At 51.8% G+C, this 15358-nt stretch overlaps 1 protein-coding gene across 2 annotated transcripts; it reads right to left on the minus strand.

Annotated features, from left to right (window-relative positions):
* Positions 1-723: 723 nt before the first annotated feature.
* On the minus strand, positions 724-13543 carry HMGCL (3-hydroxy-3-methylglutaryl-CoA lyase). 2 transcript variants are annotated; one of them, XM_038757843.1, is made up of 9 exons: positions 13432-13543; positions 11320-11403; positions 7784-7891; positions 7259-7354; positions 4792-4940; positions 3817-3880; positions 3460-3648; positions 1492-1617; positions 724-924 (listed from the first exon to the last, which is right to left on the minus strand). In XM_038757843.1, the coding sequence occupies exons 1-9, from the start codon at positions 13531-13533 to the stop codon at positions 823-825; spliced, it is 1020 nt and encodes a 339-aa protein (XP_038613771.1). In that variant the 5' UTR covers positions 13534-13543; the 3' UTR covers positions 724-822. The 2 variants fall into 2 exon arrangements, with proteins under 2 accessions (XP_038613771.1, XP_038613772.1); XM_038757844.1 differs by lacking the exons at positions 11320-11403; positions 13432-13543 and having other exon boundaries at positions 7797-7872.
* Between the last annotated feature and the right edge of the window lie 1815 nt (positions 13544-15358).

The raw sequence follows: 15358 nt of genomic DNA on the forward strand, positions 1-15358 counted from the left end.
ACAGATTTATTACACTATTTTATTTGTGCCTATCTATTCTATTTATTTTATTTTGTTAGTATGTTTGGTTTTGTTCTCCGTCTCCCCCTCTTAGACTGTGAGCCCACTGTTGGGTAGGGACCGTCTCTAAATGTTGCCAACTTGGACTTCCCAAGCGCTTAGTCCAGTGCTCTGCACACAGTAAGCGCTCAATAAATACGATTGATGATGATGGCAGGGAGCAGAAGAGCCCTCCCCAGCCCTCCCTATCCCGGGGAGGAAACTCTCCGAGTCGCCGGCCAGGGCCAGAGAAGAAACAGCGGCAAGAGCTTCCTGAGGTTCGTCTTCATCCCAGCTTTAATTACATTGACTGGAAAATGGAATCCGACCCATAACGCCGCCTCCGTCATGCGGTAGTTGGGAAGAGCGTGGGTGAGGAGCCCGGCCTCATCCGCGGCTAAAGTGGCACAGGTCTTCGTGGGCACGGCTGCCCTCCCTCCTCCCGCCCGGGGTGGCTGCTGCCCGCTGGATGACTGGAAGCCCAGCGGGCAGGGGGGTGGAGAGACTGGCGCTCCGGTGGGCCGGTGCCCCTAATTCTCCAATCCTCCCCCGCCCCGGCTCCTTTGGGGGCCTCCCAACAGGGGCAACTTCAAGTTTCAGGGCCTTACGCCCCATTTCCAACTATATGTTGCCAACTTGGACTTCCCAAGCGCTTAGTACAGTGCTCCGCACACGGTAAGCGCTCAATAAATACGATTGATTGATTGATTGATTGATTTCCCTGCCCCTTTCCAGGGGCCGACCTCTCCGTCCGCGCCCCCCGGGCCGGGACCCCCCCCGGGCTCACAGCTTGCAGGAAGCCTGGGCCACCTTGGAGTTGGTTCTGCGGTTCAGGGCCCGGCAGATGAAGGCCCCCGCTTCCATCAGCTTCTGCAGGTTCACGCCCTGGGGGAGGACGGGATAAATAATTATAATAATAATAATAACGGCATTTATTAAGCGCTTATTATGCGCAAAGCACACTGTTCTAATGGCTGAACCTGCCACCCAGCTCGGTGCCCGCGGGGAATCATCATCCTCATCACCATCAGTCGTATTTATTGAGCGCTTACTATGTGCAGAGCACTGTACTAAGCGCTTGGGAAGTACAAATTGGCAACATAGAGAGACGGTCCCTACCCAACAGTGGGCTCACAGTCTAAAAGGGGGAAACAGAGAACAAAACCAAACACACTAACGAAATGAAATAAATAGAATAGATATGTACAAGTAAGATAAATAAATAGGGGAATGCGGGTAGCGCGGCCGGCTTCGGTCGGTTCCGGGGTTCTCCCCCTTTTAGACTGTGAGCCCACTGTTGGGTAGGGACTGTCTCTATGTGTTGCCAATTTGTACTTCCCAAGCACTTAGTACAGTGCTCTGCACATAGTAAGCGCTCAATAAATACAATTGATTGATTGACTGATTGATTCCGCCGGCAGCAGCGGGAGGGATTGGGAGGGGCGGCCTTACCGTTTGGACGCCCAGCCCGTGCAGCATGTAGACGAGGTCCTCGGTGGCCACGTTCCCTGACGCGCCCTGGGCGTACGGGCAACCCCCGAGACCGGCGACTGAGGAGTCCACCACTTTCACCCCCATCTGGAAGCCAAGGGACCGTGAGGTCGGGGCCGGGGGGCGGCCTTTTCTTTTTTTATGGGATCCGTTAGGCGCTTACCACGCGTCAGGCACTGCTCTAAGCGCTGGGGTGGATCCAAGCTAATCAGGGAGGACGCCGTCCCTGTCCCGCATGGGGCTCACGTGGCTCAGTGGAAAGAGCCCGGGCTTTGGAGTCGGAGGTCTTGGGTTCAAATCCCGGCCCCGCCACTTGTCAGCTGGGTGACTTTGGGCAAGGCACTTCACTGGGCCTCAGTTCCCTCATCTGGAAAATGGGGATGAAGACCGTGAGCCCCCCGTGGGACAGCCTGATTACCTTGTATCCGCCCCAGCGCTTAGAACAGTGCTTTGCACATAGTAAGTGCTTAACAAATACCAACATTATTATTATTATTATCCCCATTTTACAGATGAAGGAAGCGTTTGGTACGGTTGCTCTGCGCACAGTAAGCTCTCAATAAATACGACTGAATGAAGGGGCTGAGGCACAGAGAAGTGACTTACCCCAGGTCAGATACCAGACTAGTAGCAGATGCAGGATTAGAACCCAGATCCTTCTGACTCCCAAGCCTGGGCTCTAACCACTAGGCCACACCCGCCCAGTGAGTATTCTCAGTTCAGCTCCTCCCTCTTAATTTTTTTTAATGGTATTTGTTTCATTCATTCAATCATTTATTGAGCGCTTCCTGTGTGCAGAGCACTGTAATAATAATAATAATGGCATTTATTAAGCACTTACTATGTGCAAACCACTGTACTAAGCGCTTGGGAAGTACAACAACATACGACTGAATGAATGAATGAATTTATGAAAGTACAAGTTGGCAACATTTGTTAAGCGCTTACTATGGGTAGGGACCGTCTCTATATGTTGCCAACTTGTACTTCCCAAGCGCTTAGTACAGTGCTCTGCACACAGTAAGCGCTCAATAAATACAATTGAATGAATGAATGTGTCATGCATTGTACTAAGCACTGGGGTGGGCACTTCCCAAGCGCTTAGTACAGTGCTCTGTACACAGTAAGCGCTCAATAAATACGATTGAATGAATGACACAAGTTAATCAGGCTGGATACAGCCCATAGCCCATATCCATATTAGAGAAGCAGTGTGGCTCAGTGGAAAGAGCCCGGGCTTTGGAGTCGGAGGTCATGGGTTCAAATCCCGGCTCCGCCACTTGTCAGCTGGGTGACTTTGGGCAAGTCACTTCTCTGGGCCTCCGTTGCCTCATCTGTAAAATGGGGATGGAGATTGTGAGCCCCGTTTGGGACACTGGCCTGTGTCCAACCCTATTTGTTTGAATCTAGCCCTGCGCTTAGTACAGTGCCCGGCACATAGTGAGCACTTAGGTACCGTAATAATAATAATAATTATTATTAAGTCACTTCACTTCTCTGCGCCTCAGTTACCTCTTCTGGAAAATGGGGATTAAGACCGAGTCCTAGGTGGGGCGGAGACTGTGTCCACCCTGATTAGACTGCGAGCCCGCTGTTGGGTAGGGACCGTCTCTCTAGGTTGCCAACTTGGACTTCCCAAGCACCCAGTAAGCGCTCAATAAATACGACTGAATGAATGAATCATCATCAATCGTATTTATTGAGCGCTTACTGTGTGCAGAGCACTGCACTAAGCGCTTGGGAAGTACAAATTGGCAACATATAGAGACGGTCCCTACCCAACAGTGGGTGAATGAATGAATGATTAGCGTGCATCTACTTTAGCGCTTCGTACAGTGCCCGGGCACATAAGAAGCGCTTAACAAACGGGATTAAAAGAAAGCAAAACACAGAACTCGGGGCCCTCCCGCCCCGCCCGACCGCGGCTACCTGCAGAGCCATCAGGACGTTGGCGAGGGCTTGCCCGTACGTGTCGTGACAGTGAACGGCCAGGGCCTCGCCGGGCACCTCGCCCAGCACGGCCGACAGCATGTCCTTCATGCCCCCCGGGGTGCCCACGCCGATGGTGTCGCCGAGCGAGATCTCGTAGCAGCCCATCGAGTACATCTTCTTGGAGACCTGGGGGGCGGGCACGGCGGGCGCCCGCGGCCTCGTGAGCCCCGGGAACCCCGGCGGAGGGACGGTCGGGGCCCGCGGACGGAAGACGGCCGGGTTCGGCAGGGACGGCGGTGCCCAGCTCCCTCAGCCGGACGCCCGGTGCCCCTCGGGGGTGGGGGAGACGCTCACCTCCGCTACCTTGGCCGGTGCCACCTTCCCTTGGTACGGGCAGCCGAGGACACAGGACACATACCTGCGGGGACACGCGGGCAGCGGAGATGGACGAGGCCGGCCGGTGGGCCACGGTGGCATCCAGCACACTCCCCTTGGGACACTGGCAACTCAGGGAGGAGAGCCCCCTCCCCTCCCCCTGCCGCACCCACGGAGCCTGGTGCCCTGCACACGGTAAGCGCTCAATAAATACGACTGAATGGAGCCCCTGCTCCACTCACCGGATGAGACAATCTCCCCCCTCATTCATTCAATTGTACTGAGCGCTTACTGTGTGCAGAGCACTGTACCAAGCGCTTGGGAAGTACAAGTTGGCAACCGTCTCTATATGTTGCCAACCTGTACTTCCCAAGCGCTTGGTACAGTGCTCTGCACACAGTAAGCGCTCAATAAATACGACTGAATGAATGAATGAATGAATATAGAGACGGTCCCTACCCAACAGTGGGCTCACAGTCTAGAAGGGGGAGACAGAGAACAAAACATATTAACAAAATAAAATAAATAGAATATGTATAAAGACAGCAATAAATATAACAAAATAAAATAAATAGAATATGTATAAAGATAGCAATAAATACGTACAAACATATATACAGGTGCTGTGGGGAGGGGAAGGAGGTAAGGCGGGGGGGAAGGGGGAGAGGAAGGAGGGGGCTCAGTCTGGGAAGGCGTATTTATTCATTCATTCATTCATTCAATCGTATTTATTGAGCGCTTACAGCGTGCAGAGCACTGGACTAAGCGCTTGGGAAGTCCTAGGTGGCAACATCTAGAGACGGTCCCTACCCAACAACGGGCTCACAGTCTAGAAGGCTCCCCCTCCCCCAGGAGGGGCACGAACTAGTCTCCCGCTGCCTGTGGGGCCGGGGAGAGCCCACCCTGTGGCAGGATTAGCACCCAGACCCCTAGGCCCGGGCCGGGGCCACTCACCCCCGGACGGGAACACCAGCCCCCTTGGCCGCGGTCAGGACCTCCCCGAACCGCTGCAGGCTCTCGTCGATGCTGCAGTTGATGTTCTTCTTGGAGAACGGCTCGGAGGCGGCGCCGAAGATGGACACCTCCGTGGCCCCGGCGGCCAACTGACGACAACCGGACATTTCCATCGGGAGGGTCACGGGGGCCCGTCCCCTTCCTCCCCCCGACCCCGCCAGCGGCGTCCCGGGCTAACGGAGAAGCCCGGTGGGCTCGTGGGAAGAATCTGGGCCCAGGAGTCATGGGACCTGGAGAATCAATCAATCAATCGTATTTATTGAGCGCTTACTGTGTGCAGAGCACTGGACTGTACAAGCTGGCAACATAGAGAGACGGTCCCTACCCAACAGTGGGCTCACAGTCTAGAAGGGGGAGGGTCTAGAAAGGGGAGGCAAGCGTGGCTCAGTGGAAAGAGCCCGGGCTTTGGAGTCGGGGTCATGGGTTCAAATCCCAGCTCCACCACTGTCAGCTGGGTGACTCTGGGCAAGTCACTTCACTTCTCTGGGCCTCAGTGACCTCATCTGTCCACTGGGGATGAAGACTGTGAACCCCCTGTGGGACAACCCGATCACCTTGTAACCTCCCCAGCGCTTAGAACAGCGCTTAACAAATATCATCATTATTAGTATTAGTATTATTCTAACCCCGGCTCTGCCAAATGCTTCCCGTCTGACCTCGGGAGGGTCGCTTTTCTGGGCCACAGTTTCACCAACTGTGAAATGGGGATTCATTCATTCATTCAATTGCATTTATTGAGCGCTTACTGTGTGCAGAGCACTGGACTAAGCACTTGGGAAGTCCAAGTTGGCAACATCTAGAGACAGTCCCTACCAAACAGTGGGCTTACAGTCTAGAAGGGGGAGACAGGCAACAAAACAAAACATATTAACAAAATAAAATAAATAGAATATGTACAAGTAAAATACAGTAGTAAATACATACAAACATATATATATATATATATATATATATATTCATTCAATCATATTTATTGAGCGCTTACTGCGTGCAGAGCACTGTACTAAGCGCTTGGGAAGTCCAAGTTGGCAACATCTAGAGACGGTCCCCACCCAACAGCAGGCTCACAGTCTAGAAGGGGGAGACAGACAACAAAACATATTAACAAAATAAAATAAATAGAATATGGACAAGTAAAATAGAGTAGTAAATACGTACAAACATATATATATATATATATGAATATATATATATATATGAATATTCATTCATTTATTCAATCGTACTTATTGAGCGCTTACTGTGTGCAGAGCACTGCACTAAGCACTTGGGAAGTCCAAGCTGGCAACATAGAGAGACGGTCCCTACCCAACAGCGGGCTCACAGTCTAGAAGGGGGAGACAGACAACAAAACATATTAACAAAATAAAATAAATAGAATATGTACAAGTAAAATAGAGTAGTAAATACAAACATATATATATATATATATTCATTCATTCAATCATATTTATTGAGCGCTTACTGCGTGTAGAGCACTGTACTAAGCGCTTGGGAAGTCCAAGTTGGCAACACATAGAGACGGTCCCTACCCAACAGTGGGCTCACAGTCTAGAAGGGGGAAACAGAGAACACAACAAAACATATTAACAAAATAAAATAAATAGAATATATACAAATAGAGAAATACATACAAACATACATATATAGATATATACACATATGTACACACACACACACACACACACACACACACAGATTCGATACCCGTTTTCATTCCTGCTTAGACTGAGCCCCGTTTGGGACCCGGACAGTGTCCGACCTGATTTATGGTCAGGTCTTACCTCCTTCCCTTCCCCACAGCACCTGTATATATGTATATATGTTTGTACAGATTTATTACTCTATTTATTTATTTTACTTGTACCTATCTATTCTATTTATTTTATTTTGTTACTATGTTTGGTTTTGTTCTCTGTCTCCCCCTTTTAGACTGTGAGCCCACTGCTGGGTAGGGACCGTCTCTATATGTTGCCAACTTGGACTTCCCAAGCGCTTAGTACAGTGCTCTGCACACAGTAAGCGCTCAATAAATAGGATTGATTGATTGGTGTCTCTGGCCCAACGCTTGGCACCTAGGAAGGGCTTAACGAAGACGGCAATTATTACGGATTACGACCCGTCCCAGGCGGGCGGGGGCCTGTGTAGCCCTGGATTTTATCCTGCTTCTCAGATGGGTGCTGAATTTGGGCGGGGGGTGGCGGGGGGCGGTCCAGACGAGGTCACTGGTTTGGGAGCCGGGGGCTGCTGCGGATATCGTAGGGACCGTCTCTATATGTTGCCAATTTGTACTTCCCAAGCGCTTAGTACAGTGCTCTGCACACAGTAAGCGCTCAATAAATACGATTGATGATGATGATATCGTGTCCCCCCGCCCCCGGTCAGCATCCCCCCGGCCCCGGCTCACCGCGGCTTCGAATCCCTTAAGGTTGGGCGTCAGGACCGGATAGGCGACGCCAGGCGAGCGCCGGATTCCCTGCAGGACTTGGACGTGATCCGCCATCTGCGGGAGCCGAGGGGGGAACTTCAGAGGGCATCCTTCCCCCCTGCCTCCCACCTCCCCCTCGTCCCCCACCTCCTTGCAACCAGGGACCCCCGGGAAGCAGAGGGAGGAACATCAAATCAGTCAGTCGACTGTATTAATTGAGCGCTTACTGTGTGCAGAGCACTGGAAGAGTACAATAGAACAGACCCCTTCCCCGCCCGCAACGAGCTTAGAGTCTAGAGCTGTATCTATCCCAGTGCGTAATACAGCGCTCGGCACGTAGTAAGTGTATTTACTATTCTATTTATCTATTTATTCTGTACCCTCCCGGTGCTCCCCCGACAACAGGCGCTCAGTAAATGCCTGTGAACGACTGACCGAACCCCGCCACCCCGCAAACCCCGGGCTCCCCCGGGGCAGGGGCGGGCCCTTGGCGGCCGGGTTCACCTGCGGGACCCACTTGGGGGACACGAAGCTGGTGGCTTCGATGACCGGGAGGCCGGCGTCCGACAGCATGTCGATCAGCTGGATCTTCACCGGCGTCGGGACAACCCCCTGAAAGGCACAGGAGGGACCGCGGACATCAGGGGGTGGGAGACCGGCCCCCTCCCCGTGATCATCCCTTCCCCTCCCCACAGCACCTGCATATACGTTTGTACAGATTTATTACTCTATTTATTTATTTACTCCCCCTTCGACACTGTGAGCCCACTGTTGGGTAGGGACCGTCTCTATATGTTGCCAACTTGTACTTCCCAAGCGCCTAGTACAGTGCTCTGCACACAGTAAGCGCTCAGTACGATTGAATGAATGAATTTTACTTGTACATATTTACTATTCTATTTATTTTGTTAATGAGGTGTATCTAGCTTTATTTCTATTTATTCTGACGACTTGACACCTGCCCACATGTTTTGTTTTGTTGTCTGTCTCCCCCTTCTAGACTGGGAGCCCATTGTTGGGTAGGGACCCTCTGTATGTGTTGCCAACTTGTACTTCCCAAGCGCTTAGTACAGTGCTCTGCACACAGTAAGCGCTCAATAAATACGATTGAATGAATGAATGAATGACCACGTTTTGTTTTGTTGTCTGTCTCCCCCCTTCTAGACTGTGAGCCCATTGTTGGGTAGGGACCGTCTCTGTATGTTGCCAACTTGTACTTCCCAAGTGCTTAGTCCAGTGCTGTGCACACAGTAAACGCTCAATAAATACGATTGAATGAATGAATGAATATGTTGCCAACTTGTACTTCCCAAGCGCTTAGCACAGTGCTCTGCACACAGATAGCGCTCAATAAATAGGATTGAATGAATGAATGAATCTCTCCCACCCAACGACTCCCCACTTGGACCCCCTTTTTTTTTTTAATGGTATTTGTTAAGCGCTTACTCTGTGCCGGGCACTGTACTAAGTGCTGGGGTAGAAACAAGCTAATCAGGTTGGACCCAGTCCACGTCCAATCTGGGGCTCACAGTCTTCATCCCCATTTTCACGGATGAGGGAACTGAGGCCCAGAGAAGTGAAGTGACTTCCCCGAGGTCGCACAGCAGACAGCTGGGTGACTTTGGGCAAGTCACTTCACTTCTCTGGGCCTCAGTTCCCTCATCTTTTTATTATTATTACAATTAAGTAGCGGAGGTGGGATTAGAACCCAGGTCTTTCAGACTCCCAGGCCTGTACTCATTCATTCATTCATTCAAATTTATTGAGCGCTTACTGTGTGCAGAGCACTGTACTAAGCGTTTGGGAAGTACAACTTGGCAACATATAGAGATGGTCCCTACCCAACAGTGGGCTCACACTCAAGAAGGGGGAGACAGATAACAAAACAAAACATATTAACAGAATAAAATAAATAGAATACGTACAGATAAAATAAATAGAGTAATAAATACATAGAGGCATATATACAGGTGATATACATATATACAGGTATATACATAGTAAGCGCTTAACAAATACTATTATTATTATTAAGTAGCGGAGGCGGTATTAGAACCCAGGTCCTTCAGACTCCCAGGCCTGTACTCATTCATTCATTCAATCGTATTTATTGAGTGCTTACTGTGTGTAGAGCACTGTACTAAGCACTTAGGAAGTACAAGTTGGCAACATCTAGAGACGGTCCCTACCCAACAGTGGGCTCACAGTCTAGAAGGGGGAGACAGAGAACAACACAAAACATATTAACAAAATAAAATAGAATAAATATGTACAGATAAATAGGAATAATAAATACGTAGAGACATATATACAGGTGATATTATATATATATATGTACAGGTACATACATAGTAAGCGCTTAACAAATACTGTTATTATTATTATTATTGTTATTAAGTAGCGGAGGTGGGATTAGAACCCAGGTCCTTCAGATTCCCGGGCCTGTACGCTACATGCTAGGCGAAGTTATGTCTCAATGTTTGACCTTTTTCCAACCCTCCCGCCCCCCTCCAGAGTCAGGTGCTTCCATGAGTCCGGGAAGAGGTGAGCTTTTCCCAACGCAGCCCCTCCCCCAGAGTCCCGGCTGGGAGGACCTAACAGGGAATTCCGTTCAGCAACAAACACACAGGGCTACCTGTACATAATAATAGCATTTATTAAGCACTTACTATGTGCAAAGCACTGTTCTAAGTGCTGGGGAGGTTACAAGGCAATCAGGTTGTCCCACGGGGGGCTCACAGTCTTAATCCCCATTTTACAGAGGAGGTAACTGAGGCCCAGAGAAGCGAAGTGACTTGCCCAAAGTCACACAGCTGACAATTGGCAGAGCTGGGATTTGAACCCACGACCCCTGACTCCAAAGCCCGGGCTCTTTCCACTGAGCCACGCTGCAGGACTTTTCGCCACGGCCCCCGGGGGTAGCACGAATCTCGGGGAAAGGGCAGGAGTGCTTCCCAAGCGCTTAGTACAGTGCTCTGCACACAGTAAGCGCTCAATAAATACGATTAAATGAACGAGTTGGGCCAAAACCCCGGGGTGTGCTTGGGACTTTGGGTTGGGAGATTTGGAAGCACGTGCGTTGGGAGAGGCCCGCATTCCCCGGGAGCATGCTCCAAGTTCCAGACCCAAAACAGTGCTAAGCGCTTAGTACAGTGCTCGGCATACAGTAGGCAGCGTGGCTCAGTGGAAAGAGCACGGGCTTTGGAGTCAGAGGTCATGGGTTCAAATCCCGGCTCCGCCACTCGTCAGCTGTGTGATTTTGGGCAAGTCACTTAACTTCTCTGGGCCTCAGCTGTAAAATGGGGATTAAGACTGTGAGCCCCACACTGGACAACCTGATCACCTTGTAAATTCCCCAGCGCTTAGAACAGTGCACTGCACATAGTAAGCGCTTAATAAATGCCATTATTATTATTAAGCGCTCCATAAATCATCATAATCAATCGTATTTACTGAGCGCTTACTGTGTGCAGAGCACCGTACTAAGCGCTGACTGAATGAATGAACATGACGAAACTGTGTGAACTGGAAAATGGGCTTCTGCAGAGCCTGGAAATGCAAACTGGTAATAATCCTGGGGCAGGGAGGTGGAGTGGGGATGGGGGCAAACTAGTAATATTCCTGGGGTAGGGAATGGGGCCGGGGGCAGTAAGAAACCCCAGCTAGTTGATCTGGCATACTGACAGAGTGGAGGCTCCTTGGGGGCAGGGACAATGTCACTTTTTTGTCTGCACTTCCCAAACACCCAGTACAGTGCACCAGGAAACTGCAGAGGGCAAGTCAGACATAATCATAATATTTAACTATGGGCCAAACACCGTGCTAAACATTGGGATAGGTGCACGACATTCCCATCGGATGTCATCCCCGTCCCACGAGGGTCTCACAGCCTGAGGGGGAAGGAGAGGTTTCTCTACTCCGTTGGGCAGATGAGGAAACTGAGGCCCAGAGAGGTTAAGGTACCTGCCCCAGGTCAGCCAGCGGGCCGGGGGAAGAGCCGGGTATTTCGGTTCCCGGCTTCTCCCGACGTGGACACGCACCTTTTCGTTCTGCAGCCCGTCCCGGGGTCCGACCTCGACGACCTTCACCCGCTTCGGGAAGCCCTCGGCCACGGCGGAGCTAAGCTGGACGGGGAGAGAAGACGAGGAGGAGAGGAAGGAGCCGACCGCCAGCCCCAGATCGCCGGGAAACAGGTGGGAGAAGGGAAGGGAAGCAGGCTTGCGAGTCAGGAGGACCCGGGTTCGAATCCCCACACTGCCACTTGTCCGCTGTGTGACCTTGGCAAGTCACTTCACTTCTCTGGGCCTCAGATTTCTCATCTGTAAACTGGGGGTTAAGACTGTGAGCCCACTGTTGGGTAGGGACCATCTCTATATGTTGCCAACTTGTACTTCCCAAGCGCTTAGCACAGTGCTGTGCACACAGTAAGCGCTCAATAAATACGATTGAATGAACGAATGAATGCGGGACAGGGGTCGGGTCCAACTTGGATCACCTTGAATCTACCCCAGCGCTTAGAACAGTGCTTGACAAATAGTAAGCGCTTAATAAATACCATCATTATTATTATTATTATGACTGGCTCACGATGGAGGGAAAGTGTTACCACATCTGAAACGGTCATTTTGCCACCCACTGGGCTACAAAGAGGGTCTCTGGTAGTCCAGGCCCACTGCCCCCACACCCACTGAGGCACAGGGGTGGGAGGAGGCTAATGATCTTCACCTTGGGCTTCACCGCCCCAGCTCCCAGCCCCAGCCCCAACAATATCTCTCTACCATATGGAAGTGTCTCCCCACGCCCCGCCACCCCCCAGCTGCTGGAATTTAATGGCTGTGGGGGGGATGGGGGTATTTATTCCTCCTACCCCGGGAGTGGGGTTGGGGGGGGCAGGGAGTGGGGAGTTTAGCTCTGGCCTTCTTACTCTGTCTTTGCTCTTTATCTCTTTCACTCTGTCTCTGTTCTGTCACTGTCTCTGTACTGCCTCTATCTCTGTCTCTGCTCACTTTGTCTCTATCTGTTATCTCTGCTCTTTATCTCTTTCACTGTCTCTGCTCTCTCCCTCTGTGCTCACTATCTCTCTTACTCTATTATCTCTCTCACTTTGTCTCTGCTCTATCTCTCTCACTCTCTGCCTTTCTCTGTCTCTGCTCACTCTCCATCTCTGTCTCCTGCCTCGCACTCTGTCTGCCTTACTCTGTCTCTGCTCTCTCTGGGTCTATCTCTGTGTCTCTCTGGATCGATCTCTGTGTCTCTCACTCTGTCTCTGCTCTGTGTCTCACTCTGTCTCTGCTCCCTGCGTCTGTCTCTCACTCTCTCTGCTCCTCCCTGTCTCTGCTCCGTGTCTCCCTCTGCCCGTGTCTCTCACTCTGTCTCTGCTCTGTGTCTCCGTCTGTTCTCTTTGTGTCTCTCACTGTCTCTGCACCTCCCTCTCTGTTCTCTGTGTCTCTCACTCTGTCTCTGCTCTGTGTCTGTCTCTGGTCTCTCCGTCTCTACTCTGTGTCTCCCTCTGTCTCTGCTCTCTGTGTCTCCGTCTCTAACCTGTGTCTCCCTTTGTCTCCGCTCTGTGTCTCCCCCTCTCTCTGCCTCTCACTCTGTCTCTACTCTGTGTCTCTCCCTGTCTCTGCTCTCTCTGTGTCTCCCTGTCTCTGCCTCTGTGTCTCTCCCTGTCTCTGTGTCTCTCACTCTGTCTCTGCTCTCTGTGTCTCTCCCTCTGTCTCTGCTCTCTGTGTCTCTCACTGTCTCCGCCTCTACTGGCAGCGTGGCTCAGTGGAAAGAGCCCGGGCTTTGGAGTCGGAGGTCGTGGGTTCAAATCCCGGCTCCGCCAATTGCCAGCTGGGTGACTTCGGTCAAGTCACTTCACCTCTCTGGGCCTCAGTTCCCTCATCTGGAAAATGGGGATGAAGACTGTGGGCCCCCCGTGGGACAACCTGATCGCCTTGTAAACTCCCCAGCGCTTAGAACAGTGCTTGGCACTTAGTAAGCGCTTAATAAATGCCATCATTACCATTATTATTATTACTCTCTGCGTCTCCCTCTGTCTCTGCTCTCTCTGTCTCTCCCTTTCTGTTCTCTCTGTGTCTCTCCCCGTCTCTGTCTCTGCTGTCTGTGTCTCTGTGGTGTCCCTGTCTGTCTCCCAGAGGGGCACTTACGGCCCGGAAGGAGGAGGAGGAGGAGGAGGATGAGGAAGAGAAGGCTGCTGCGGCCGAGGCCCCCGCCAACCTCCACGCCAGGCCCGCCCCGCCCGGCCCCATCTTGCTCTCCTTCTCGGACATCAACTCTCCTCACACTCGCCCCTCCCCCACCGCCTCAGAGTCACGTGACTCCAGGCCCCGCCCCAATTGGCCCCGCCTCAGAGTCACGTGACGCCAGCCCCGCCCCCACCGCCTCAGAGCCGCGTGACTCCATCCCCTCCCCCTCATCAGAGTCACGTGACGCCAGGCCCCGCCCCGACTGACCCTCGCCTCAGAGTCACGTGACGTCAGCCCCTCCCCCACCGCCTCAGAGCCGCGTGACGCCCGCCCCGCCCCGATTGGCCCCCGCCTCAGAGTCACGTAACGACAGCCCCTCCCCCACCGCCGCAGAGTCAAGGCCCCGCCCCGATTGGCTCCGCCTCAGAGTCACGTGACGCCAGCCCCTCCCCTCCCCGCCGCCTTAGAGTCACGTGATGCCAGCCACCGCCCCGATTGGCCTCCGCCTCAGAGCCACGTGATGCCAGCCCCTCCCCTTCGATTGGCCCCCGCCTCAGAGTCACGTGATGCCAGCCCCTCCCCCACCGCCTTAGAGTCAAGGCCTCGCCCCGATTGGCCCCGCCTCAGAGCCACGTGACGCCATCCCCTCCCCCCCGACTTCCCTCAGGGCCACGTGACGCCAGCCCCTCCCGCAGATTGGCCCCGCCTCAGAATCACGCGACGCCAGACCCCGCCCCCTATTGGCCACCGCCTCAGCTTCACGTGTCCCCAGGTCCCGCCCCCTCGCCGCCTCAGCATCACGTGGCGGCCTCCCGGAGAGGTGGGGGAGGGGCCTGGCGGGCGGTGACGTCAGGGAGCGGGACCATAATCATTCATTCATTCAATCGTATTTATTGAGCGCTTACTGTGTGCAGAGCACTGGACTAAGCGCTTGGGAAGTACAAGTTGGGTAATAATAATAATAATAATGATGGCATTTGTTAAGCGCTTACTATGTGCGAAGCACTGTTCTAAGCGCTGGGGCAGATACAAGGTGATCAGGTTGTCCCACGTTGGGGCTCACAGTCTTAATCCCCATTTTACAGATGAGGTGACTGAGGCCCAGAGAACCCCTCCCCACAGCACATGTATATATGTTTATACGAATTTATTACTCTATTTTATTTGTGCATATTTATTCTATTTATTTTATTTTGTTAATATGTTTAGTTTTGTTCTCCGTCTCCCTCTTCTAGACTGTAAGCCCGCTGTTGGGTAGGGACCATCTCTATAGGTTGCCAACTTGGACTTCCCAAGCACTTAGTACAGTGGTCTGCACACAGTAAGCGCTCAATAAATACGATTGAATTGAATGAATGAATGAAGTGACTTGCCCAAGGTCACACAGCTGACAAGTGGCGGTGCTGGGATTCGAACCCATGACCTCTGACTCCAAAGCCCGGGCTCTTTCCATTGAGCCACGCTGCTTTTTACCTCTACTGTGAGCCCCATGCGGGACAGGAACTCTGTCCGACCTAATTAATTTGCACCTACCCCAGTGCTTAGAACAGTTCATTCATTCATTCATTCATATTTATTGAGCACTTACTGTGTGCAGAGCACTGTACTAAGCGCTTGGGAAGTACAAGTTGGCAACATCTAGAGACGGTCCCTACCCAACAGTGGGCTCACAGTCTAGAAGGGGGAGACAGACAACAAAACAAAACATATTAACAAAATAAAATAAATAGAATAAATATGTACAAATAATAGTAATAAATATGCACAAACATATATACATATATAAACAGTGTTTGACATATAGTATTTCAAATACCGGGGGAAAAGAAAACAGTACGGGAGACAAATACCATTAGGTAGTAGACCCTTAGGAATACACCACGGAAGA

Source organism: Tachyglossus aculeatus, chromosome 16 (genome assembly GCF_015852505.1).
Source record: "Tachyglossus aculeatus isolate mTacAcu1 chromosome 16, mTacAcu1.pri, whole genome shotgun sequence".
In the NCBI taxonomy this organism is placed as follows: Eukaryota; Metazoa; Chordata; class Mammalia; order Monotremata; family Tachyglossidae; genus Tachyglossus; species Tachyglossus aculeatus.

Bases quoted from the DNA above. Each gene is read 5' to 3' on its own strand.
- HMGCL (XM_038757843.1), bottom strand. From the start codon at position 13,533: ATGGGGCCGGGCGGGGCGGGCCTGGCGTGGAGGTTGGCGGGGGCCTCG. The intron at 11,404-13,431 runs GTAAGTGCCCCT...CTCCCCGTCCAG, and splicing joins CCTCCTCCTCCTTCCGGGCC to CTTAGCTCCGCCGTGGCCGA. The intron at 925-1,491 runs GTAAGGCCGCCC...GTCCTCCCCCAG, and splicing joins ACGGGCTGGGCGTCCAAACG to GGCGTGAACCTGCAGAAGCT.